The sequence below is a fragment of the Catharus ustulatus genome, chromosome 3 (genome assembly GCF_009819885.2).
Source record: "Catharus ustulatus isolate bCatUst1 chromosome 3, bCatUst1.pri.v2, whole genome shotgun sequence".
Lineage (NCBI taxonomy): Eukaryota > Metazoa > Chordata > Aves > Passeriformes > Turdidae > Catharus > Catharus ustulatus.
The window spans coordinates 94,448,223-94,476,185 of NC_046223.1; the positions used below are offsets into that span (position 1 = coordinate 94,448,223).

The 27,963-nt window shown below is 42.0% G+C and overlaps 2 protein-coding genes across 3 annotated transcripts; one reads left to right on the top strand and one right to left on the bottom strand.

Annotated features, from left to right (window-relative positions):
• The first annotated feature begins 841 nt into the window (after positions 1-841).
• On the top strand, positions 842-10,688 carry LOC116993509 (glutathione S-transferase). Its single transcript, XM_033054173.2, has 7 exons — positions 842-950; positions 3,685-3,791; positions 5,186-5,237; positions 5,472-5,604; positions 6,151-6,292; positions 9,516-9,647; positions 10,372-10,688. Exons 2-7 carry the CDS (start codon positions 3,705-3,707, stop codon positions 10,492-10,494), a joined length of 669 nt encoding a protein of 222 aa, XP_032910064.1. The 5' UTR covers positions 842-950; positions 3,685-3,704; the 3' UTR covers positions 10,495-10,688.
• Positions 10,689-12,113: 1,425 nt separating this feature from the next.
• On the bottom strand, positions 12,114-20,636 carry TMEM14A (transmembrane protein 14A). 2 transcript variants are annotated; one of them, XM_033054176.1, is made up of 5 exons: positions 20,572-20,636; positions 19,305-19,390; positions 17,600-17,701; positions 13,599-13,686; positions 12,114-12,708 (listed from the first exon to the last, which is right to left on the bottom strand). In XM_033054176.1, the coding sequence occupies exons 2-5, from the start codon at positions 19,378-19,380 to the stop codon at positions 12,669-12,671; spliced, it is 306 nt and encodes a 101-aa protein (XP_032910067.1). In that variant the 5' UTR covers positions 19,381-19,390; positions 20,572-20,636; the 3' UTR covers positions 12,114-12,668. The 2 variants fall into 2 exon arrangements, with proteins under 2 accessions (XP_032910067.1, XP_032910066.1); XM_033054175.1 differs by lacking the exon at positions 20,572-20,636 and adding an exon at positions 20,184-20,254.
• Between the last annotated feature and the right edge of the window lie 7,327 nt (positions 20,637-27,963).

The following is a 27,963-nucleotide window of genomic DNA, read 5'->3' on the forward strand; positions in this document are numbered from 1 at the left end:
AGTTAATCTGTGTTTGTTATCCAGTGCACAACAAACCAAAAATTACATACTTAAGAGAGACATTGGCTATTACTTTCAGAGTTGTGCAAGCCTCGTTGCTCGACGGTATTCCAAAAATCAAGGACAACTTTTTACTATTCATTTTAACAAGCAAAGGCATTACTATTCATTGACTACGCCTAGTTATCTTATAATTAGTATTCTATCTTCTATTGGTTAATGATTCTCTCTTCTCTCATGCTAATTAGTCTGCATGGTCAGTACTTCTCTTGAGTTGGGTTTCTGGCAGGAATCTCACTCTGACTGAATTACCTTTTACCCGGTCAGAGCTGATCTCAGCACAGTTGCTGAGTGGGCTTTATTAGTTTCTTCCTTATCTTGGGAGTTCGGCCAAATGTCCTTGTGGCCCGTAAATTCTGTGTTTTATGTATCCACTATCAGAGGTACATCCTTCTTTCCAAGCCTTGTTAAACTCCCCCTAAGTTTGAGATCGTTAAAACATGTTCAACCCTTAACAATGCAATTCTCCTGACAAGTAATTTCTTTTTCCCAGGGCTGGACGTCACTTAGACCTTGTTTGGTAGCTGCTCTCTGTTTCACGGATTAGAACTTCTTTCTCGTTGATTAGGCTTGAAAGTATACAAAGACCAAACATCAAAGCACAGCCTTTCTCAACAAAGTGATTACATATTCCACATTTTGCAACAGAAACCCCGCAAGACTGCAGGGACACGGCCGAGGCGGCTTTTCCCTGCGCTCCGGCCCGGCAGCGGCGGTGGGCGCTGGGCACGGCCAGGCCGCGGCCGCAGCGAGGGGAGGAGCGGCCGCCGGATGGGGGCCGGCGCTGTGTGAGGGGCCGGGCGCTGTGTGAGGGGGTGCTGTGTCGGTGTCCTGTCGGTGTCCTGTCGGTGTGCCTCGGTGCTGAGGCGGCGGAGCGGCCCGGGCAGACGGTACTGCGGCGGCGGGCGCGGGTGGCGGCGGGCGGTGCCAGCCCGGTGCAGTGTGTGGTTTTTTGCCGGGATCGGGGCTCCTGCCCGGAGGGCAAAGGGCGAGGTGCATGAGCGACCGGCTGGCTCTCGAGGAACCCCCTGCTCCAGGGGGGTTGCAGGGGTTATTCCCCAGTCTCTCTCCTGCAGCAGGGACCAAGACGGGCGGCTGGGTGGGCACGGAGGGGTTTTGTGTTTGGCTCTGGGTAGGATCGGGGGAGAGCTGAGGAGGAACTGCTCTTTGGAGTGCAAGTTTTACAATCTCTGGGAGTACTTTGCCTTTCTCTCGACCAGACACTCCTCCTGGCTCGAAGTGGAACGAAGCTTTTCGAATCCGGGCTTGGCCCGAGCCCCAGTGGAAAGCAGCCCCGGTGAGAGCTGCAGACGGTTCGCAGGCCGAGCCGGGCTGTGCAGCGCTCTGCTGCGGGGCTTGCTGTGGAGCTTCCCCCTGCGGGACGGGTTTGAGCAACAAAGCCTTGCGAGAACTGCTCTGGGGCCCATACCGAATTGCGAAAAAAGATCCTGGATCAGATTATGAATTTGCTGCTAAAATTGTTTACTTGTTTCTCACTGAAAGCCTGGTGCCTAAATTGTTTTCGACAAAACAATGTGGGGAGTTTTTAATACAGCGATCACAGCAGTAGCTGCCTCTCTGACACCTGTGTGCTTGTGGTCCAAGGAAGGTCTGATGCACTAAAACATCAAGAAAGTTTGTGATTAATTTTCAGATCCATTATTGCTATTCAAGAGAGACAATTTACCAATTTTGCAACTCTTTTGTCACTACTCACTATTTTACAAAGGGATATTCATTACAGAGCCATAACAGGGTCACCAAAATAGTTTGCTGCCCTATGTAAGTGTTCAGCCTAAACCCCAAAGTCGGACCTTTAGCAGTGCATTTGCTGGAAGATATTCCTGGCTGTTTTGAGTGCAGCACTGAGTTGAGACTGACAGTCAGGGCTTTGGGTGGGCTTTTATCAGCTTCAGCTCTTTGTGGAGAGGTCAAGGATGTTTCTCTTTGTGCTTATTCTAGCCTGTCCTTAGAGTGTATTTATCAGCCTTGATCACACTTGCTGGAGGTTAAAGTACTTGCCCAGTCTGTGAGGGTTTAAGTGCAGTTCTCCTCTCTGATGAAGTTGAGACCAACACCTACTTTCTGAACATCAGGGAATGAAGTATTTTTGAATATAGAAGATCAGGAGCTCTTTTACTTGTCTAGTGTAAGTCATACACAGGAAATAGAAATGAAGCACAGGTCATGGTCTTAAGTGTAAGGGCCTGGTAAGGGAGCTGTGCCAAGTCACTTCTCTGAGTGCCTTGTGGCTGTTCAGGCATCAGGAATCTAGCTAGGCATCCAGCAGTGCTAGATTACATGCCAGCTCCACTCAAGACATAATCTGTTGACAAGTACATCTTTTTGTATCAGGAAAACTTTGCTACAAGAGACAAGGTGTCTGGGGAGACAGACACTGCCAGGGCTAGGTGGAAGCTGAGCAGTAGTTTGGAAGAGCTGCATCTTGGATGGGGGCACCTTTCTCCTGTGAGTCCAGTTCCTAATAGAGTGATAGCTGTGTGCTGTAGAGCCTGTGGAAGATAGCACCCAATACAGAGGACTTCAGTGGAGAGGGCCAAGTCTTCCCTGTCACTGTTGTGCTGTTTGTGCCTCTTTATTGATGCCATGGGATTATGGCCAAAATTTTTACTCTGTGGTTCAGCTATGTATTGTGAAATCTATGCAAGCATAAATAAGCCTGCCAGTGAACAGATAAAACTTTGGCTTAACAATGAAGCATTCTATTAGTCTGTGCCTCTGTCCTCTTACGAAATTTGCTTCATTCTTCTGTGACCCATTAATGATAAGAGTACAGTGTTAGCTTTGTTTCCAGCATCAGGGAAGCTCACATCAGCTGCCAATGTCTTACAGTGGCATGTGACTGCACATGGTAGGGAAATTTAAAAGGACAAAGTGTTTCATCCCAATGCCATCATCTGATGGGCTGACTTGTGGCCCCTGCTGCCAGGGGCATTGCCTAGGCCTTATCTACCCAACAGAGGTCACTCCCATCCATTTGGTTTCTGATTTTAAAGTTAAGTTTTCAGGGCAGATAGAATATAAATCCCCGTTACAGTTTGACTGTGGCAGAACTAGCTAAATAAGGAACACAGTAGGCCTATGCTTTTAAAAGCATATTTGGAAAGGCACAGGAGCACAGGGATCTGAATTGTCATATCAGAGAGGTGAGAATAGTACTGGTGCCACTAATTTTGGTATTCTTTGGAAGGCATACATTTGATATAGTACATTTTTCAATTATGGTATGACATATGGCAAAATCTAACACCTACTGAAGAGATTGCATCACTGCAAGGTTAAAAATGTGTTAATTCAGAAATACTCTACAGTTCTGCTTTGGTTGTAAAACTCCAGTAAGCTGTTAAAACTACAATAATATGTTATTTAGGAGATGCTTGTTGTCATGATATGTTTGAATGGCTGCATATTCTGGTGCTGTGCAGTTTTTCTTTTATTATATTAATCCACAGGATATTTGGTTGCATCAAGCACAAGTGTGTAGGACTTGATTGTTCTTCTACTTTCACGTTCATCCAACTGTATTTAGTAGTTTGGAGTGGGACATTCAAAGTGCTAGTTTAAAGCATGCTTCCTATAAGACCATCATCTTGATTTTATCAGGAAACAAGAACTCTGAAATCATGGCAGGGAAACCCAAGCTGCACTACACCAAGGGAAGAGGGAAGATGGAGTCAATCCGATGGCTGTTAGCAGCAGCTGGGGTTGAGGTTTGTACCCTTTTTTTATGAACTGATTTATGATTAAAATAGGTATTCTCTAGAAGGGTTTCCCAATTGCATCTGTGCTTAGGGATATGCACATCATCACATATTGTTATGCAGAATGCTTAGATTGAGTGAGACACTCTTGTGTTGTATTTAATGTATTCCTTGAGCAGTAGTTGCACAGTAAAGAGATTTTAACATACAAAAAGAATTGATAGCTGTCATTTTTGAAACATACTTTAAGCTGAGATTGTAAACTGTTGCTACAGACAAAACTGTGATTTTTTTTTCTCAATGCTTATAACTTCCCTGTATCTCATGAGTCTTCTCCACTGAAACACCATGCATAGCACATGAAAACTAGAATATTCTCTCCAAACAAAGTGCCTTTTGTTCCTTGGGTCAGAACCAAAGTAGAATAAATCAGCAGATCTGCCCCAAAGGCACTGTTAGGGGATCTATCTAGATTCAGATCAGATGAAGGCCATCATAAGACATCTTAATTTCCACATTAAGGTTTTGTTTGAATATGTTTTTTTGAAACTATTTATACTCTGTTGGAAATACAAGGCTTTTTAAAATGGTGCTTACTGAGAATTTTGCTGACAGAGCATTTGCAGAGCACAAGTGCTGAGGAAACCAAGATGTTGTCCTCATTCAAATGTCCTCATTCAAAAAAACATAAAAAATCCAGTGGATTAAAGAGGCAGATAAATGCCATGTAAGAGAGGCGTAATGTACAAGAAGTTTATCAATATTTTATGTGGTCTCACCTGCTTTTTAAGTGAGTGATTTGGTATCCATTTATGGTTGATACAGGTGACCCTGGTTTTTATAATGAGGACATTCTTTCTGAAGTGAAATGCATTTTACAGCCCTGTGGGGTTGGGGCCACCAAAGTCTTGGGTTATTTGCTGGAGCAGAGATGAAGTAGAGGGTCTGTTAAGAAAACTTTCCTATCTGACCATCCAGGAGCCTTTCTATCGGCCCTTAAAATAATTTAATTGTGGTGCAACAACAGAGTAACAGGTCAAGCAAGCTCCAGGAAGGGAACCCAGAACAAAGGAAACCCCAGGTCTTTTACACCTTCACAGTCTAAGTGAAGGTTTGGGGTTATGGGCTCCTGCTGTGTCTCAGCTGGCCAGTACCACAGGTCCCTGTGCCCTCTGATGTGCAAAGGGAGGCAGTTCCCAGCTCTTGCTTGGGCTCCAGAGCTCCATGAGCAGCTGGAACTCAGCTCACCCAGCTACTGGAACTGAATGGATTCCTTGTGAGGGTGAACACAATGAGAAAAGTATGGAGAATGGTGTGGAGAGGTGGACTCTAACTACCAAACTTCCTTCCACTTTTCCACTGCCTTTGGAGTGACAGTGTTGTTTTCTATTGTTGCTTTTCAGTTTGAAGAGGAATTCATAGAAAAGAAAGAAGACTTAGAAAAATTGCGCAGTGGTGAGTCTGTAAACTGTTCCCTAAACATAGATTCACACAAATGTAACAAAAGAACAACAGGAGGTATTTTTTTAAAGATCTGCAATATGATGTGACCTGTAAAGAAGAGCTGTTTGCTTGTGGATGCTTTCATCCCTGAGAATGGGAAATGTCTTGGTCTCATACCAGGTCTCTTCCTTATTTTCAGTGTAGTCCTTCAGCAGTCTGAGTAGCTTGCTCCTTTTTCTTCCCTAGATGGAGTCCTGCTGTTTCAGCAGGTGCCCATGGTGGAGATGGATGGGATGAGGATGGTGCAGACCAGAGCCATCCTCAGCTACATTGCAGGGAAATACAACCTCTATGGGAAGGACCTGAAGGAGAGAGCCTGGTATGGTAACAGTGTAGCACTTACTAACACTCCTCCATGATTGTTAATATTTACAGAAAAAATGTTGCTGTGAAGTATCTGCAGGTAAAAGTGAGTATACCTGACAGACTGTAATTTACTGTAAAGGGTTTATTTTGTGAGACTGGAAGGGCAACTCCAGAGATTGTAGAGATTATTATGGACTGGCAATTGGTAGCCAGCATCCTCTCATTATTAGACCTCAAAACTATTTTTTTTTTTTAGAGTGGTTTGCATATGCAGTCTTCCACAGCATAAATGAATAGAAGCATGAATTCCACTTCAAATACATTAATTGCAGCCTTTTATCTTGCTTATTGCATACACTGTGAGCCTGTTTTACAGTTTGTGCTTTGAAAAAAACTGGAAGCTTTTTCAAAGTGGAAGAACTAAGAAAATAAACCAGTGTCTTACATTACTTTCACTAATAAACATTTTACTCAGTGATCATTTCAGCATTGTTTTTCAGGAAAATAACCAAAATGGAAAGTTTGAATGATATATGTGGAACAAAAACATTTATTTCAGGATTGATATGTACGTGGAGGGAACTACAGACCTAATGGGAATGATCATGTATCTCCCTTTTCAACCAGCTGATACAAAAGAGAAGAATCTTGCCTTAATCATTGAACGAGCTACAACCAGGTACTTCCCTGTTTATGAAAAGGTAAGTGATAAATCACCAGTGGTTCACAAAGACAGTGAGATCCAGGCTCCCCCTCCTACCCCATTCCCCTGTCCCCACAAATGTATTTTCCAGAAGGCAAGTGACAGTGCAACTCTATCATGGAGCCAGTATCCAGCAACGGGAAAAGAGGGCCACAAATTAATTTTTGGCTGGTTTCAGTACTGGGTCTCTTTGCTGTCTTTCTTTTCCAACCTAGCTTAATGGCTGATGGCTCCCAGCATTTTGCCTAAATGCATCATTTCAATACTTGTGCCAGCCTTCAGTACTTATTGTCTGGAAGTGTAATGTGTTGCAGAATTGTTAAGGTTGAAAAGACCTTCTAAAAATCATTAAGTCCAATTGTCAGCCCAGTACCACCAGCAAATTCACCATTAAACTGTGTCCTCCTGTGGCATATCCACATGTTTCTTCAACACTTTCAGGGATGGTGAGTCTACCAATTCCTGTACAGTCTGTTTCAGTGCTTTACAACCATTTACATGACAAAAAGTGTCCTAAGATCTAATCTAAACCTCCCCTGGTGCAACTTGAGTCCATTTTCTCTTGTCCTGTCACTGGTTACCTGGGAGAAAAGGTTGACCTCCACCCTACTACAACCTCCTGTCAGGGTATTGTAGAGAGCAATAAGGTCTCCCACTCAGCCTCCTTTATTCTCGCTATTCAAAGTTAAATGTATTTGCACTTTACAGCTAATGATCCAATTCTATGATCTTCCTTAAATCCATTGCTTAAATATATTATACTTAGAGACTGGGATTTTCATTCTCTGAATTGCTACTTGGGCATCCTTAGGTGTGCACGAAGAGGCTCTGCAAGACACATACATGTAGCATAGAAAGCATAAAGCAATTATTTACTGGCTAGTTAGCCTGGGCTGTGAGGGAAGGCATTGGTATGCTTGCCATCCCCTTGGAGCACATGGAGAGGCTTTCTTGGCTAGGGAGAAGTTGGTCAGCAGGAGATGGATTGTTCTTTTCTTCTCCCTGGAACATTGCCTGGATGTTACTGAATTCCTATTTTCTACCAGCTTGCTGTTTGCTGTGTTGCTTTATTTCTCCTGTAAGGGTATTTTAATTTTTTTTGTGTTAAAATTTTCCTGTTTGAATTGAGCCAGCTGTGATGCTCATCTCACAAGTTTGCTCCTGTTTGTAACTTTTCCTTTTGTGCCACGTGTGGTTGTGCTGTATAGACTTTCTCACAGTGCTTTTTCAGGGCATAGTGGTCTCCTCGGAAATCTGCCAAGAGTATACAAAGCTGTGTTGTTTCAGAGCTGAGCTGGGTTTCCAGCTTGAAGCCTTGGTTACCAGGCAGCTGAAGTCCATTCAAAAAAATACAGGAATTGATGCAATTTCATGTCCCACTTTATTAGAGCCTTAAATTGCACAAACAAAACCCACAGAGGCTGTCCTGTGAAATAATGGTGTACATGACATAATCTAGCACTTCTATAATCAGCGTTCATATGTGTCCACTGCCATACCAATGGAGGGCTGTGCTGAGCAATATTGATTACACACATGAATCTTTCAAAGATTAGAAGTTTGATATGTATTTTAAGTTATTAAACAATAAAAGAATGCATCAAAATTCTCTAAGCCTATGCCTAGGTGGCATTAACTACTGTTGTTATATGTTTTAACATGTATGCTCCATGTAGGAGAGTCTTTAAAGAAATTCTTATTTGCTTATGGTAAAGACACAGCTGAAATTTTCCGTTATTCTAGCCTAGTTAATTTTTGTTAAAATGGTTAATAATTTTCTTTCTGTACCAGGAGTTTAAGACATCTGTTGATCCAGCTTATCAGGGTTTGCAGTCTATGTCTTACTCATTCAGCAAGCTGACAGGAAACATACCTAGCTGTGAGTGTTCATTTAAAAGACACAGCAGCCAGATGGAGCAGCAAAAGGCAATATAAAGCCCTGCAGGCAATCAGATTCCATGCTGTGTTTGGGAGTTTCCATATAGATAAACAAGGTGTGGTGGACCTTGTTAGAGCAGTGTAGGAAGTAACTGTGTGAAGGTGTCAGCTGTGACTCTGCCCGTGATTGCTGCCTCTGTGGCAGAACCGGCAGATGGGTCTGGAGAAGCAGTTGGCTTCCAGAGTCACAGATGGATGTCTTCCTGCACATTAAGAGTAGCCTTGGTGTGGCTTAGGCACAGACATGCCTTTCTCTTGTTCCTCATAGGAGGGTGATAGTCTTCAGGACAAAGGTAGCTACAGAGCTAGTAACTGCTCTGAAACTGTGCTGCAACATTCATCCCAACTTGTCTGCTAGTTGTTAGCAGCTTTGGCAGGCTGTGATTCTTGCATCAGCAGTTTGCCATAAAGGAATCCTTCCTTACGGGATAAAGGGTAGGAAGGTTGTATTCTCTCATTCTGGACTTATTTCAAACTAAGCAGTTGTGGAAACTCTGAAAGGCATTCCCAATTAGGGAAAATGAGAGGCCTCTCTCACTGCCTTCTCTTGATAACAATCCTGTTCTATCTGGCCAAAGCAACCCCTGTTCTGTTCCCTGGGTCAGCCCAGTGCCCCTCTCCCTGTCCCTCAGTCTCTGGTCACTCCCACTCTGTTTCCCTGTTGGCCCTTTGCCTTAACCCCATCCTTGTGACACCCCCATGTCCCCTGGTAATTGGTCTCTGATGCTGCATCCCCGCTCTGCTCATCCCATGTACTTAACCTCTCAGAACCCCTTTGCCTTTGTTCTCTCAACCATGGACGATGCACACACGTGGCTGAAATAAACATCTCTGTGAAACCCCTGCAAAGGCCCTTCCTGCCTTCTTTACCTGCTATCACCCCAAGCTGCAAACAGATGCAACAATCAGCAGTCTCAAATTTTGCTGAAACATCTGGAAATTCACTTTTTAATTAAAAATTTGAGGTGTGCTTATATGTAAACTGGCCTGACGACCTCTTCCAATTACTTTAGTCCTGTGATTAAGTCTTTCTTGTGGTACTGGACTTGGTATACAGCTACCTGGTGCAGTAGGCTAGAGTGAGAGATGGAATCACACACACTGAAACATGAATTCTGATTTAATTTTGTTTGTGTAAAGGATATTTATCACTTTCTAACTTCATAGGTTCTTGCATGGCTTTGCTCTGCTGTGTTTTTTTAGAAATCTGTCTGCAATGAAATACCTCGATAAAATTGTTACATGCCATATGATTTTTTTTTTTATTTGTTCATACTTTATAGGCCTTAAAAGATCACGGACAGGATTATCTTGTTGGCAACAAATTAAGCTGGGCAGATGTCCATCTGCTGGAAGCCATTTTAATGGCTGAAGAATGTAAGCCTGATATACTGTCTGCATTCCCTCTGCTACAGGTTAGTAATCATCTGGTGTCAATATGGAAGGTAACAAAACAAATTTCACTGACTGTTATTAAAGGTTTAATGGATGTTTACATCTTTTGAGCCATTGTACTGACACTTCTGTGGTCTGTTTGACTACAAAAACCTGCACTCAATGCACTACCTTGCCCCAGAGCTGCTGGGGACTCACCTTTCTCTAGTTGTTTTTCCCAGCCGTTCTCAGCTGGCAACAATGCACTCACTAGTGCTACCAATTTGATCCTTTTACTGCTACTTCAAACACAGCAACAGCATCTGGAAGGAAAGGCTGTGGCCTGGTGTGTCTGCCTTCCTGTCCTTTTCTTTCTGGCAGCAAAATTAAATTTTTAAAAAACCATATACAAAGAGCAGTTAAGTTTCATATATCTTGACTTCTGCAGTGCTTTGCAGTGAGGTATTCCTGTCCTTGCATTCTTTTTTTTTTTTTTTTTCTTCAAATATATCTGTGGGATTGAGATCCAGAATTTTATTTCTTCCACTTTTTTGCTAGATGAATCTTAACTCTTTAATATTAATTTCTCTCATTCCCATCTGGGAAACTAAGGTATAGCACCAGTATTACAGATCAGAAAAAGCTACTGCCTTTTTCTGTTTAATATGTCTGACAAGTAAAAATCCAAGTCACCTGATCTTTAAGATATAAAGGATGGAATTATAATTTCCTTAATCTCACTGGCTTTACTGTTGCTTCTTATAGGCTTTTAAAGGAAGAATCAGCAACATTCCAACAATCAAAAAATTCTTACAGCCTGGCAGCCAGAGGAAGCCACCAACAGATGAAAAATTTGTTGCTGTTGTGAGGAAAATATTCAATATCTGATGAAGATAACCCAGCTGTAGTATATTACCAGAGCTTGCCTTGTAAGTGTAAATTGCATAGATGTGCTCCGTAGCTCGCATCATATGGCCACTGTTAATACACTTAAATTAGAGTAAAATGCTAATTTGGACCTGTTGAGTCCAGAAAGAAGAATTTCATGAAGCAGTTATATGAAATAAAATATGCTGACAATTTGTGCGGGTTCAATTCCAGTGCATGCCTGGTAGGGTAAAATGTTCAACTGTAGCTTCCTGCATACTGCAGAAAAGCCACATGATCCCCAACCCCCTTTTTATAAGCTGCAGGAGAGAGGAGCCACATGTGAAAGTTGAGAAGTCATTTAAATTTCAGGCCTAGAATCTTCTGTGTTGGTTCTCTAGGTGGTCTCCTAGAAAGTTCACTGTCTCCCTGTGGTATTTCACAGCTTAAAAATTAAGTTAATAAAACCTTTAAAAAAATTAAAATTCATGATCCTTTTAAGTTTATGGGCAGAAGTAAGAAAGTTCTAATCCCCACATGAATCTCTTAGGAGTTATTTTTTCCCCTGAAAGATCAAAGTCCTTGTGTTTAATTGGCCTGCTGTGGTTTTCATCCACTGAAAGCACCTATTCCTTTGCTCTTCTTTTTGCTGCTTGGCTGGCTGGTCAGTGAGGCAAATGCCCCCTGAGTGTTTTTTTGGTAAGGTTTTGCTTCTGCAGTCACTTCCCACAGTTAAAAAGCCAAGTGCACTGGCTGCTTACCTCTTCAGAGAGAGTTTTATCTCAACAGTACTTAAAGCATGCACTACTATGTGAGATTCTTTACCCTAATTTCATGGGAACCATCGCTGTTTTTTTAAGAACTTTGCTATAAACCATCCTTTGCACTTGGTTGTTTCTCCTCAGTAGGACTCCAGCTGATTAGGCAGCCAGCCAGTGTACAGGAATACGTAATTGCTGCTCAGCAAAGTTAACTCTTCTCCTGACTTGTGCCTATGAAGAGCCACATGCATCTCAGAGGTACAAACCACAAGTGCCCCAGTCACCTGGGCACTGCTGAGTTTCAAACAGATTTATATTAAAATGAACTCAGTAGCTGGAAGCAGTGCTTTGCCATGCCCAGCACAGCACTCGTTTCACTGCGCTATTCCTCTCTTCCAAACAAGTGCTATGATTTAGGACCCATCACAAAGGTGGTATACATGATAACTTCATAAACAACCTTTGTTATGAAAAAAATGAAAAGCAGCAAAATTTCTGTTTGTCTTCAAGAGTCCACACACCCATACTGCTTCCAAATGATTTTGCTGATATTCCCTGTACACCAGGAGACAGTCTTAGCCAAGCTTTGAGATGCCAGAAATATTTATTTTGTACCTCAATCAAAGCAACTTCAGTCCCTGAACAGTCTCATCTGCTTAGAGAGGGTGGGGGGACTTCAGCAAGATACTCTGTGTGAGACTGGAATGGCAAACCTGTTCCAGAGTACTGAGAGCTTGCAACCTCTCTGTGCAGCATAATGAACCTCATGTCACTGATCATTTACAGCATGGTATGTGCTTTAAACCACTACTGAGTACAAAGCAGAGCACCAGATTCTTCCATTGACAAACTGGCTCACTTGTGTGCTTAAGAAACTGATAAGCTTTGAACATTTTATATTTTATTTTAACACAGATTTTTTGTATTTTGAACAAGGGGAACATGAACGTGTGTTGGAAAGGAAGTTGGTTTTCTAGTGCAGCACAGTACAGGCCTAAGACTTTTTTGATTTAGAGCTGATTATTTAATCTCAGAAACTACAAAATTATACTTCAAAATTATACTTCAATACAAGACACCTTTTTAGCATAAACATGTATTTATAGATATTCTTTCAGAGATACAGTGCAAGAGTAATTCAATTTCCTGGGGCGCACTGCACCCCTAAAAGAGATCAAACTTACAAAGAAAGATCCCATGAGTTAACAGACTGCTTAAATTAAAGTAGATCAAAATATACCAGCAAACCCCTTACTTTAGTTTTTTAAAAAAGCTTTGAAATTATCAAGCAACATGTCAATAATCAAATAACAGGTACAGATCTTCTACAGAAAATATAAATGCAGTATAAGACTTGTGTTCAAACTTGTCTTTCAAGTATGGAAAATATGTCTGTTTGATCGGTGTGGCAGTCATATTCCGTTCTAAATTCTTCTACAGCAGCATAAAAACAAGCCTCAAAATCATCAAAAGGCTGAAAAAAAACCCCAAAACAAGATAACATAAATATAGCTGTCATTAATAAAATCAGTGAAAGTCATTAAATATCAGTGCATTCCTAAATAACTGGCACTAGAGTCTCTATTAAGCCATCTTTTTAGGTGTCTAAATCTACAGTCTCAGTGTCTTGAAAAACAAAGCCCACATAGGCTGGAAAAGCTATCCACAATGGACAATAACATTTTCCTGTGTAAATCCTGATTCTTAAATTTTGCATCTTGAAAATTTGCTTCTGATTTTTTTCCTCCCTGTATGTAACTGAAGTAAAATAGAATGGTGTTATATTAAATCTGATAAAAACAAAACAACAGTTAGTATTCCTTCAGAAGATGGGGATTCTGATTTACACTTGGAAAATGTAAATTTTGCATTACAGACTCATTGGGAAAAAATTTTGAGCTTACTCCATTATTTAATTCCAAATTAGTTCAGAAAATTATACTGTCAAGAATGCCAAAGAGCATCAATAAAGCAGCTGGAAAAGCCAGATTTTTTTTTTAGTTGGCCTTTTTTTTTTAAGATGACTGTGTTGTATGAGATTAAACTAATTTTATGTGTATGTGTTCAAAAGTACTAAGGCTTATCTAGGTTCTTCCAAAAGCCTTATCAAATAGGCATTAATATTTAATTGCTGACCTCTCCCTTCTGTGCTGAGAAGGTCACTTATTATCCCCTATCTAATCAAGTAAGATTAAAAAGCTATTCACTGGAAACAGGACTGTGACCTCCAAACTAATTTCACTTGAGCTGTATAGCTGCTGAATGATGGTGACTTTCACCAATACTGCCTTGAATCGAGTGTGAAATAGCAACTATTTGAAAACCAGGGAAATCTTTACATTAAGATCTGCACTATGTATTTACCTCAGGCATGCTACTAGTCCAGCTGGCATTAATTTCTTGGACCTCTTGAACCTCATTCCCATTATGATGGTCAAAAGAAAAGATGAAACTGTAAAAGACAATTCAATATATTTATGTTCTCACTTTTCTCAGTGAACCACTCAGGAACACACAGAGTTATCAAAGGACATTGCTGTTTTCCTATGAACTGTAATTTATTGAAACGTAAGATCAGAAATAAGAGTCTATAAAAATATTCTTGCTTTTCCAAAATACACCATTATGATTTATTTTAGCTACAAATAAAGTTTTCATGTGCCGCAGAATGCTAACTCCTATTCCATGAAGACTAGGTAAATGTGTAAGTCAGTCAATTCTACTCACCAATATCTAAATTCGTGGGAGTACCAACAAAGTAGAAAGAATCTTGGCCATAGCAGTAACATGTATCCTGAATTACAGGAATAGTGTCTCATAAATCCTACCACCCTAGATTGTTGCAGCTGTTTTCTAACTACTCAAGGAGGTAGAGCATTCAACTTTTTTATTTTTTATAATATTAGCTGTTTTTTGCTGAGCCTTAAAAATTATATTGGAAGGTTTCCCACCTGTTTTGGCTACAGAATATGGGTATTAATGTCTTTTTCATGACTACAATTCCTTCAGAGCCTTTTGCTAGGAGAGAACCATCCGTGCCTGTGACAAGAAGTGAGCAGCCCAAGAAGACAATAAATGCAGCACAAGCAGCAGAGAATAATCATGAAAGAAACTGCATCTTCTTCCTGGAGTAGTCTTATCTAAAAATGGAGGCAAGCAATGAACTCCTCAGACATAGGGATTTCACCTTGAACTATGGCTGCAGAGTGCTACATAAATGAGAGGACTGAGGAGAACACGTACAACTGCGAAGATGCTGCCAGAAGTGGGCAGAGAGGCAGGATTTCTCATGATCAGCTGGGCTTTGTCACTCCCAGAGCCAACATAATGGCAGTTACACAGATCCCTTTCTATGGAGCAGTGAAACCATCTGGCTAATTCTCTTCAAATTCCACTGTCTAGTCCTGGGGCCAGCCCTGTGCTCATAGGTGTAAAAAATTTGTTTCAAACACTTCAGCATTATTAAACAAGCCCTGACAGTAACAAGTGTCTTACAGAACTCTACCAACTATGTCCACACAAAGATACCTTGCCAAAAAAATACCATTCTCCATTATCCATTGCTCTTATTTTCTAGTCACATAGGCTTGATCCTCTCAGGAATGTCTCAAGAGAGAACTATTCCACAGCTTGTGTTTTGCCAGAGTCCTGAGTATATTTACAGTTTATTACAAGCTACGAAGCATATTCACTCTGTAATGGTCTTTTTTCCCCATTTGCTAGTATTTTCACAGGTTCCAGAGACTTTTTAACACGTTCAATTTTTAGACCAGATTTTAGAAAGTGCTATACATTCACTGTTTCACCTTAAGCCAGTCAAAGAAATTCAATCAATCAAGACAAATTCAACATGGTGAATCATATACAGACCAGAATCAACTTGTATTGTGAATGCTATTAACTCTTGCATACTGAGATTCGAATTTCTACACCTACTTCAAACACATAAAAAAATGCATTCAAGTATCCAAGAAAGTACAGTAATTTCACGATTACAAGCCACACCAATTATAAGCCGCACTTCCGGGGTGTCAGCAATGTTTCATTTTTCCTCCATAAATAAGCCATACCGGATTGTAAGCCGCACTTTCGTTCACAGCAAGGTTCCGTGTGCAACTTTCACCAAGTTGCCAAATAGTAACAGAATCGCGGGATCACGGGCTTTGCTGGCTCGGCCCTGCTCGGGGCAGCCACCAGGGAGTGGCCTCGGCCCCGCTCGCCGCTGCCGCTGGGAGGCAGGGGAGCGGCGTGCCCGGCTGCTGCCACTGGGAAGAGGGAGAGGGGCGTGCCCGGCTGGTGCCGCCGCCGCACCCCCCGGGGCCAGGCAGCGCTGCCGTTGCACCGCCACTGCCCCGCCGCCGCCCGGGGCCAGGCGGGCTCCGCCTTGGTTTGGGGCTGCTGCTGGCTTGGACTTCCTGGTTGGGAAATTTCCAAAATTTGTTCATATATAAGCCGCTCCTGAATGTAAGCCGCACTTCTGGTTTGGGAGCAAAATTTTAGTCAAAATGGTGTGGCTTATAATCGTGAAATTACTGTACTGAGCTTATTTCAGGTGAAGCAGGAAAATGCCTGAAATAATAGTTTATAAAACAACTAAGAATTTGCCTGGTGTACCCATAGGCTACATACTCTTTGTATGTAGGACAAGTTACAACCTTACTATCAAGGTCTTGTACTAACATATTACCTAAATTACCGTAGGAGAGTCTTGCATAGGTGAAAAATACTGTCAATAGTTATGGTTCAGATGGATGGGTTGTTTTTAGATTTCCTAATCTTTTAAAGGTTTGGGTGCTAGCTTTATTTTACATTGTAATTTACTGTAGTGGTTTCTAAGTTCAGAGTGGTCACTTTCTTCCATGCACTTAATTTCCATCTTTCATTTGTGCTCTAGCTGCTTTTCATATTTTGGCATGTTAGGCATAAGTGAAAAATTATAGTTTTCCACAAAAGCAATGCACATTTATAATAAAAAGCAATTAAAAGATTTCTTTGTAAATATTCTAAACTAAGACTGCTTTAAAACGTCTTTGTTCCTTTTACTTTATGTAAGAATTACTTTCTAAGGCAGGTTTAGTGAACTTTATCTCATCTCATTGCTGTAACTTCTACTAAATAAGCAATATACATTTCTCCAGTTGAGAAAGTCCTCACATGTCTACAACTATATGAAATGCAAAACACTGACTATTTTAGATATCAGACATTCAAAAGCACATTAATGGAAAATTTTCTATTAGTCCCTTCAAAACATGGGAGTTGGGAAAGAGGCAACTTATATTAAGTTTTAATGAGTCTTCTTTTCCATAAATTCTGTATCTAACTTAGTGACTTAATTGAACCATAGAAGTCTAATACCATATGCTACTTAAAAGCATCTCACACTAATGATTATAAACTTACATATATTTAAGGCTGTATCTTCATTCCAAAAATAGTTTTGGGGTTTTTTTAAGCAGTGGGATAACTTAATTTGAGCAAGGTCTTGGTGGCAAAACTGGAAATCCAGTTTAAGGCCATGTAGGAGCAGATCAGGTTCACAATTACCATTTTTACTAAAGAACGTGCTGGGAAAACTTTGTTGTCAATGCTACAACATTTTTTTAATGGAAATTTTTGTAACTGTGATTGGTGCAAAGCACAAAGCCAGAATGAACAATATACCACAAATTCTAAGCTGAGAAAAAACAATTGTGTACTCAGACAATCTGGATTAAATGTATTTTAAGTGCATTTCTGCATGTGAAACTACAGCCTAACCCACCTGTGCTAAAACCATGAGTGAGACAAGCTCCAAACAGCTCTTATTACAAATCACTTGTGTGAGGTTTATGTCCCCCTTAGGGATTGTAGTTTTTTGCCTCCACTAGGGTTTCATGGCAAACTAGCTACCATGACAATTATTGCACAGTTTATATCCTGTCTTTCTTAGCAACAAAGGAAAAATACTAAGTCAAACTATTCCATTCACTGGGAGCTGAGGATACCTTACATTACGCAACATTGGATCCCACACCTACTTTAATGCTCAAATTGAAAAATTCTAATCTGTAACTTTAATGCTTTTATTGTAGTACTTTCTCCTGTTTCTCAGCTGGATTTCACAATATGTGCAATGTTAGGCAAACATCTCACGAAAGGAGGTGCTGCCAGGTGGTAACAAACACCTACTGGTTTTGTGTCAATGACCTGCCTTACCCTGTAAATGGCTCCTGAATTTTGCAAGCCAAGCTGAAGTGTTGAACTCTATTTAAAACCCAAGAGTTAAATCAAAGCAATACCCAAAATTTACTAAAAAGAAAATTTTACATGCAGTTCAGGATGCTGCTTTTTTGTTTGTTTGTTTACTGTAGTGAAACACTTACACAATGATATCTTCACATTTCTTGGATCACATGTTACACAGTAAGCTCCATAACCAGCCAGGGAGCCAAAGGTGAGTCCAGCAGCTAAAGAGATTTTACTACCTGCAAGAAATCATTCAAGTGTTATTTTTCAATACAATGTCTTTAACCTCAATCTTTCTCTCTATACAGTATTATCCAAATATATTTAAAATAGAACTGATTTTGCCCCATTCCAGCTTACGTCACCCAGTGTGAAGAGAGAGGTAATATTTCTGTAACTGGGTCATTCTAATGTGTGGCATTAGAAGCAAAGTCAACTAAGTTAGAGGGAGATGATCAGGGTCCTGTGATACTTGCAACTTGGGAAAAATACAACCCTAAACTTGGTTATTTTCTCTATCATACCTAAGAAGGATTATTGTAATTTCTCTGAAGTGTCTGTTCTTTTTAATTATGCCTTACAGCACTTGGGAGCCTCCAAAAATGGTAGAAATGTGACAATATATATAAAGAGTAAATTGGAAAACATGTGTGGTCATAATGTCAGGCCTTTCAGTATGATATCAGTCCTGGACAAATAAATGCTCTCACCAACATCACACTTAATTAATAAAAAATGAAAAAACAAAGAAATGGCAGTGAGGATGAAAACAGGGCTTCTAAAAGTAACTTGACATCTTCTTGCAGTGCTATTGAAAAACTGGTTCATAAATCCTGGATATGTCTCTAATATATTTAGGTTTCTGAATAGACCATATGGACTTGGTACCATGTGATAAAAGTGTAGAATCTGCACAGCAGACATTACTTGAATTAAGTTGATCTCCAGATGTTTACAAATTAAGAATCCAGACCCCCAGTGTCATTTAGCTCCCAATTCTTTAGAGTATCATTAATCTTTGCAAGAAAATGTAAATCATAACCAACAAAATATAATCTAGATTTGCCACGAGGATTGACCAAGTACTAAAGAGTGAAGAGAACAGGTGAATGGGATAGTCAATGAGTGCAGCTGGCTCCAAACACAAAACCACAGCGTTTTCAGAAATTCAGATGTGAAGCCGTGTCTCCGAGAGCAAAGCCTGTGCACAGTGCGAAGGCAGACGGTGACCCTAACCCACGAGAATGGTGACACAACAGAACAGGGTCGGAGACCAACGCGCCGCTGGGGCTCAGCGGAGAGCGGACGGGAACCCGCAGCTCCCGCCCGCCCGTCCCCGGTACCGCTGCGACCTCTGCCGGGTGCTGAGCTCGGGCACGGCGCTGCCACCGCGGGACGGCAAAAATCCCGAATACCGGAACTGCCGCCTAAAACCTGACTCGTTATCTTACTGTGAAAAGGCGCAATTCTAACAGTACCAGAGATTTAACCACCGACTCAGAGCACACAAGTAGAGGGATTTTTTCCCACCGTGCATCTGGAAATGTCAGAATCGAGCCTGGATTTCTCTGTAAAAAATAAGCTTTAATCAAAGATACACTGTGCTCAACGTAGGAATGGTTAAAAGAAGATCAGAACGCCCAAAACGCATTTAAGGGTAAAGATAACATGACAACCCCCACTCTTTGCCCTGAAAACAAACTCACTTAAATGCTTAAGCTGGCCCATGACCATGATGGATGCAAAATGCAGCTGTGCTAATTACAGCAAAGTTTTCATGTCTCACATTGCATAGAAGAAATCAAATGCTTGATTTCCAAATCCTTCTGTCCCAGTACTAACCTTTACGACTGTATCCTACAAAACCTCCAAACACCAGCAACGAAGCGTATGCAAAACCAATCCAGTCAACAGCCATGGTCCCAACTCTGCGGAAAAAAACAAACCATGTTGCAACTGAAGGCAAACTAATTCCTTCCTCCTGGTAAAAAGAAATCATTACTTACTTAAAGGGTTCTAAATAACACTATGCTCTGCTAAGTCATGTCTGACTACTTGTCAAAATATTCAGAAGGAGATGTGCCTGTTGTTACTGTACCATCCTTTCACTAACTGCTGCCCTTCCTTACACCCCCGTATCTGAGTATACCATATTTCCATTAGGGGATTTTTGGGATATATGTGGCATACATTTTTCCCAGTCACAAGTACACGTATGCAGGCAAGAAGCTTGACACCATGCAAAGCATGCTTTGTTGCACTGGCTGGGCTGAGTGCACACTGCGGATACACACAAGTCTTGAGTGCTCAGCTTAGTCCTTTCATCTCCTTTCAACCACACTGCACCTGGAACGTGCCAAGCGGCATGTAACAAATCCTGCACCAGGCAAAAATACGAATTTTCAGAGTTTACTCAAAGTTTCCAGACAGAAACTCAGGCTGTTTTGGGAAGCTGTATGTACAGGTACTTTATCCTGTATCCTGTATGTATGCCTCTTTAATTTCACCGTTACATTTTGATGTCTGAATTTAGGCTCCTGTTGGCAGAAAGCATTTAAGGTTCTGGTGTGATGCTGCTCCCTACTTTCCTGGCAGTGCTGTGTAACGGCACGAACGGCAGCGCTCTGCAGCACCACGGCCTGTCTCCTACCACACGGTGCGACACACCTTTGCCCTCCTCCTCCCAAATAAAGCGCACACTTAACTAATGCTTCTTTATACCTCAGCGTGCGTGTCCTTGACCACAGTGTTAAAGGGTGGTAGCAAAGAGTGCTCATTCAGAATTTCATGTCAAGCCTTTAGTATTAAAAGTAAGAACTCGCAGCGAGCCCACTCCTCCCTAAGTCGTAACCCCTCAGGACAAAAGGCAGGTGTAGGGGGGCAGGCACCCCGGAAAACGAGGTTTGCAGAGGCGTGGCCCAGGCATGCAGGGGCCAGGGATCCCCAGGCCTTTGATGTGCCGGGCCTTCGTGGCCGCCTACCGCCCGGGCCCGCAGCCCACATCTCGCTTCCCAGCGCCGCGGCAGCTCCCGGGCCTAGGCAAGCCCCGCGCCCCGCCCAGCTTTCGCTCGCCCCCCGCCAGCCCCGCCGTAGCTCAGCCCCGCCGTACCTCGTCCCGCCGCGCCGCCCGGCCCCGGCCCCGCCTCCCGCGCCCGCCGGGCTCCGTGGGGCGCAGGCCGGGCCGAGCCGCCGCGCCCCCGGCTCAGCCCCGCGGCGCCGGAAGGAGGGCGCCCGTGGCCGTCATGGCGGCGGCGCCGCCCGCCTGCGCGGGGGCGGGTGGGTGACAATGAGGCGACAGTGCCCTTGCCGAGGGCGGTGGTACGCGGGGCTGCGCTGGGAAGAGCGTGGCCAACGGGAGGTGATCCCTCGCTCCCCCCTACTCGGCCCTGGTGGAGTGCTGGGTCCAGTTCTGGGCTCCGCAGTAAAAGAGTCACGGAACTACTGGAGAGTCCAGCAGAGGCCCTAAAGATGACTAAGGATCTGGAGGGTCTCTTGTAAGGAGAGACTGCAGGAGTTGGGTCTGTTCTGACTGGAGAAGAATGCGAGAGGATATAATTCATGCTTATAAATCAAAGCTGGGTGTTGAGAGGATGGTGCCAGACTTTCTGGTAGTGCACAGCAATAGGACAAGGAGCAATGGCCATAAACTAAACCAGACAAAGTTTCGGCTCAGTTGGACACAGCATGGTGCTCTGCATGGGTCGCTTCCACCCCCAGCAGTTCTGTGATTCTGAGTTGTGGCTGTGCTGGTGTAGGTGCGGGGCAGCACACTCTGTTGGGGCCCCTCTGTGAGTGTTCCTTGCTCCAGGGTGGGCACCTCATACTTGAGACTCCTTATCCAGCCCTTCAGGCTCTGGAAAGGTCCGTGGATATTTTACTCTTTTAAGGCCAAACCCCCTTGCCTTGCCGTGTTTGGGATGGAAGAATTCAGGAATGGAGTCCCATCTGCAGATCCACTGTCCCCAAAGCACGCCCATCCCATGGAGACCGGGGCAGGGTGAGGGTCTGCTGCCTGCAGCCTCCACAGTCACCCCGTGACCCAGCAATGGGCACTCATTGCTGTGCCGAGCACCCTTCTGCTCCCTGCCCCTCTCATAAGCAGGTTCCTCTCCTCCTTGCTTGTGTTTTTTAAAGTCTGAGGGCTGCTGCATGAAGTCAGGTGAGCAGGCACGTAGGCTGAGTGCTCGGATGTGTTTGTCAGGGAAAACATCAGGCACAAGCCCCAACACTCTGATACTAAACACGTAGCTAATTTATGAAACTGCTTGATGTGGTTATTTTAACACCCTGACTTCTTGTCTGCTAGCCCTGTTTGCTGGACCTATTCCACCACAAGCTATTTTTGTCCATATTTTGTCCCGCTCCCTAGTGTTTCTTTAGCTTTTTCTCAAGTGAGTGATTCTTGACCAGCACAGGACGTGTCCTTCAGGGGTGATACAGGGGTGCCTGTGTGCGACATTCCCCACACTTCCCTTGTTCTCACAAACAGACTGAGCATAAATATGGCCACAACAGGGAGAAACTCACAATGCCATGTGATAGGACTTGGATACCTGCCTTCTTCAGGGGTCATTTGAAAATCTCTGCCAAAATCCTGTGTTTCCTTTAGATTTCTTTGCTTAAAAGGTGTGGGAGTTTTCCGCTCCAAAGAGCTAACTGGAAAGCAAATCAGCGTTCTCATTAGGGTTAACATATCTAATTTCCACTCCTAACATTCCATTTGTTTTTTTCTAGTAGTGTTTAACTGCAGCAGCAGAAACCCACTCCATGTGAGCTGTCCAAGTCTGTCTGCTCAGTGGAAAACAGAACTGCTCTCCTTATCTCACCACAGTGTCTGTCTGTGGGAAGGAAGACTGAAGGTACAGCTTGGAAAACAAACATGGGACACTTGAGGGCAGGATGGCTCCAAAATGCAAACAAAAAGTGGATTCATAAGCTGAAATCCAGAAATCTTGGATTTCTTGATGAAGTTTTATGAGACTTGTGGCTCTTGAAAAGCACAGTAAAATAAACAGATAATTAAATGGAGCAAAGCCATGCAACTCTATTTGAGGGGATTCCAAAGTGCAACAAATACAGTATCTTTTGGTACCTCTAGGATAATGACCAGTTGTAGTTACTGATTCAGTGATACTCATCACTTGAGCAGGCTGGGTAGCCCTGAAGTTTGGGTAAAATTTGAATTCACATAATTATATGCTGCTTGTTATGTTCCCTTCGATTTTCAATTACAAAAAGTTATTTGGTACTGTTTTCCCTAAGGTTTTACTTAACTATTGTGTGATTTGAAATGGTTGCTGTATTTTACAGCACAGATGGGAGGTTTTGAACAGGAGAATTAGTTAAATTAGTTTCTTGGTAGCATGACAAATCAAATACCTCAGTCCTTACAGTGAGCTATAACGAAATACAAATATAAATATAAATAGAAATAGAAATATATACAGTAAGCTGGCAGCATAGCCAGTGTTCTAGTATAGTTTTCACTTGCTTGTTATTGCCAATCTGAGCTGAAATTCCCGTTGAGTATCTCCTTCCAACTGTTTTATTTTAGTTTGTTTTGGTTATTTTGTTTTGTATTATGATTTGTTTGCTTTGGTTTTGGATAGTTCCATTTACAATATTCGAGCCAACTACAAGGATGAATTTAGGCAAAAATACACGGTTTTGTCCATTATAAACACAACCATTTCACTGAATAGCCTGTAGCATTTCTTTGCTTTGGAAAAACAAACTTTCCAATCTAGCAGGCAAATTGCCATAGTTTCAGGGATATATTTTTCCATCTTCAGGAAAATGTGACCTGAAGAGAAAAAGAGTTAAAAGTGTTGAATGGAGGCTTCTTAAAATTGTACAGCTCTGTCCCTAGAAAGCTTCACCTGTATTGGTTGTGTGTGACCTTGTGTTAGCCCCAGCTACATTCTCACCTAAATGTAGGCATTCTTCCCTGAGAAAGTCTGAGCTTGTCATTGCTTTGCTTATGTTGCTTTGCTTATGTCTAAAACAAGAAACCTCTAAGGGGCTTGTATAACACAACTCATCTCCCTCCCCGGAACATTTTTACTGGCTACCTGTTGTTAGAGAAGGTGTTGACGGGATGAAGCACATAAAAGGTCCCTCTCTGCAGTAAGCTGTTTGTGCTTTTTGTTGGTCTTCCTGTATTAACACCAAGGGCTACTCATAGCCATAAGCTTCAATTAAGATTTAATGCTAATTGCTATCCCAGAACATAATGCGATAACAGAAGGGATCTGTGGAATGGAAGAGTGCCTCTGAAATCCCATAGACAGAAGAAAAGGTGCTGAGATGGGAAGAAGAGAGCAGCTAAGCCCCTTGAGACAGGTGTAGTTCTGGAATATTTTTGTGCAAAAGTTGTTCTTCTCATTGGGTGGGATTATGGAAAAGGAAGAGGAGACAAAATACTATTTCTGAAATGCAGGTTCAGAGGCTTCAGGTTTAATAATCTGTAGTTAAAGAAGGAAGAAGTCAGTTGTTATGTTCCAGTACAAAAAAGTGACAGTTAAAGATAAGTTTGGTATATAGATAAAGATATGTTATATCTTTATAAGATAACATATCTCATGTATAAAGATACGGCTTTTATATAACACACACATGTATAGTTAAGCAGTGAGAAAGCCAGTGGTGTCAAAGTTACAGAATGTTGTTTTAAAAAGATGAAGAGGTTGATGTACAGCCTTCTGGGCCGACTTTGTGGGTTATTAACACTGCAGTTCTGAGGTGTCACTTCCTTGAAAATTTAGTATGAAAGCTTAGATCTGGAATCATCAATCAAATAGTAAAAGGCAGTGATACTGCTTTTAATAACTATGAAGTAGTCTGACAGGCAGCCACAAAAATCAAAGGCCTTTTCTATGAACTAAACATATATGAACATGGATTAAAGCCTGCAAAGGAAAAAGAGGTGAGTTCTTGAGAAGTGATTTCACAGGAGGTGGTGCTCAAGTTACACACATCACTGCTGCCCAAAAGGGCCTCCTCATTTCCAGTTTTGTGTTCCAGTCTGTTATTTTGTGAAGTAATTAATGAGTTTTGCTCCATCTCTCCCAGTCCTCAATGACTGAGTCAAATCAGTCACTCAGCAGAAACATCACCAGGCAGAAAAATGTATCACTTTTTGCTGAATTCATTCAATCAGTCGTTCATTTAAATTAGTTAAGTCAGGAGTGTTTACAAAGCGTCAGAACACAAAGGAAGAGATGGGATTGCCTGACCAGGTGGGAGGCTGGAGAGAGTGTCTGTCGGCATCATCAAAAAAAAGTTAGATAAGCTGAAGCTGTGCATTTTCTTTGACTTGTCAGGGAACTTTGCCTTCAAAAAGCCATTAGGTATGGCACCAACTGAAATTCTTTTACCAATTGGTAAATCTGGGGAAAAGCAACTCGTAATTATGGTTGGTCAGTGGTATCTCAGGAATCTTTCCAAATGCTGAGTCCAGCAAACACTGAAATAAGGTACATGCCCACAGAAGCCTTCTTGTGGGCCTTGTGAGCTGACAATACCCACAATATTAGTGTGAGGAATTAGATTCTAGCTACATGTAAAGGAGGAGAGGTCAATAGAAACAAAGTGCAAGAGTGAGGTTGTGATACACAGTGATTTGAGAGAGCATGTTAGACTGTTTCTGCTCACCAGGCATAATCAAAGGGCTGTAGGTGGTGTTAAGAGTGAGTGATTAAACTGCCTTAGGTTCTGCTCAGTGTAGTGGTTTGGTTTTCAGATGATAGATTTTATCTGAAGAAATGGAGCTTTTCCTCTCCGGTATTTCACAAATCCTTGGTCTATCTAAATCCAGATTAAGACCACTATCTGTGCTCTGCTTCTGATATATCCCAAATTTTCCATCTTTATAATAAGCATGTGGATTTTAAAGTAGTTCCTGAAGTCAGAGTGAAACTCTAAAGAACTTCAAAGTTATTCAAAGTGGCTTATTAGTCATTGTTTGGTGTTTTCAGCTGATTGAAAATAACTCATGAGGATGAAAGTCTCTTGGGTCAGAGAAGGGATTTTTGTGTGTATATTTTCAGACCCTTTCCCTAATATTTGTCATCCTGTGATAGATGACAGGTCTCTGATACCTCTCACCACTATGTGCTTGTACAGAAGGGTCTGTTTTCACCTGCACAAACTGAGGGACAAGTTTTTCAGACATCAGCTCGCTAAAGGACAGAGGCACAGGATCTCTGCCCTTTCCAGATCTACCAGATACACCGAGAATTACCTAAAACATGTATCTACCTCAAAGCTTCCTGGTCTGAAAAACAGTTTAAAGCTAGGGAAGCTTTAGGATGAAAGTTTATATATACATGCCCTGTCCTAACTCTTTCCTAGCCATCAATTCATGCCCACTGTTCCAACTCTTTCTCTCCTGACTAACACAGCAGCATGAGCTGACTGAGCCTTGTTCAGGTCCAGTACAGGCAGATTTGTGGACAGGAGTATCCACATCATAGGCATCCTTCAGATCATTCTCACATTAAAAAGAAGGGAAAGTAAAATACAACATCCCTCTCAGAAGGAGGGGGTCTCTGAGATCTTAGCTTTTATGGGGTACACAGAGTGGCTCAGGCTGTGATTTTGCAATAACTTATTTCAGTTGCTGAATTCCCCATTCGCAGTCACTTCCTTGAACCACACCTGGCACTGAATGAGCTCTGTGCTGAGCCATGATGACAAATCATCAGAAAATTTAGTTCACTGCTGACATTTTTGTTCTGAAACTGCAGTTTTAGATCTGATCCTCAGAGATGTCCTTGCTTATGTATTGAAGAAGGGAGTGAAAGGTGGAGGGACAGTCCCACTCAAACCCACATTCCATACTCTCAGGGATCAAATACAAGGAAGTGAAGCTACCCACAGCATGATTTATAAAATCAAGGCAGTGGGTAGGAGTGAATAAATATTGATGTTTTCCAAATCCTGCAGAACTAGAAGTAGGGGTAGTCACTGAAACCAGTAGGAAATTGATTTGGAAAAGATAAAAGGGAATGTATTTTTTTATGTAGCAGATACAGTGAACTTGTGGAATTTACTGCTGGCAGAGGTTTTGGAAGCAAATGGGTCAGCACATTGAAAGGAGACTAAACAGTTAAACAGACTGCATATTCATAGAGAGATGCAAAAATAATTTAGTAGGGTTATGCTCCCTAGCATCCCCAATACAATGATTGTGGGTGCTGGAGGAGAATAAAGGAAATGTATATGCCTGGCTTGTTCTCTTTAAATAGTATCTCTTGTTATTAAAGAAAGAATGCTGGGGATAGCTGGATGTTGGTCTAACCCACCAGGACATCCTTTATGTTCTTTTCAGGGCTTTGATTTTATGTCCACAGGTATGTGAGGATAAATGCAATATTGGTAGGAGTTTGTATTTTAATTTTTGAACATGATACCTCAGGGTTCTCTTACTTCAGCGAGACCTGAACCATAGGTCACTAACACTGCTTTGTACCATATTAAGAGAGCATACACTTTTACAACAGTCCACATGATATGAGTGCTTAGATAGGGATTGTTAGACTGAACTATAGACCTTCTGATGTTGCACTTTCCCCTGAGATCCTTCTGCTTTGTCTATGTAGAACTTGATGAATACTCATGTCTCAGGACAGATTTTATAAATTATGGTAGAATTTCCCTCAGGATATCAGTGTATTTTGGAAATATTATTTGAGAATCATCTGCTGGAATACATCTAGTGCAGCTGAAGGAGAGAGAGTGCCAGATTAGACAGATTACTAGGCATGAATCCCAGCCCCTATTTGTATGAGTACTCCGTCTGCCTTTAGATAATCACATTAACATCAGTAGTGTTGCTTATACAAGTACTACTGAGAAAAAGTGGTGAACAGGCTTGGGCCTTCAAAACAATGTTCTTGTTCCAGCACTTTTCTATCAAGATTCTGACCTTTTCCTCATCAGAGCTCATTAGAGTTGGTACCTCCACTAAGGAGGACCACCCACTACTAAGCAACCTCTGGTAATGATTACCAACCCACCTTTTACATCTATCAGAAGTAACATTTTTAACAGTTCAGATGTTGTTTTCCTTCCCTTTCCTAAGCTCTTCCCACACTTAGAGATACACAAGTACTGTATTTCATGCTTGGTTGAATATGGAGCCAGATTTTTTGTCTCCTCTGAGGGTTTTTTTGGTGCTCCTCCAGTGCAGATGAGCCAGCAATCTTCCACAAACATGTGCTAGAGGAGGCCCCAGTGTGAGGTGAGACTGGTATCTCATGGTGGTTGTCATCAGGCAGCATGGGTTAGGATATGTCTTGCCAAGCCTGCCTGGAGAAGCACAGCTCAGTGAGACCTTAGGGATCTTGCCTAGTAACAGCAGTAACCTAATTTGAAAAAAAGAGAGAAAAGCTGTCTCCATTTTTTTTTGTGGCTGATGATACCCAAAGGAGTACTGCTGTGAGTCGAAGGGAAGATCATAAACATCAGATGATAAAAAGTGTTTACATGTCTACTGTTG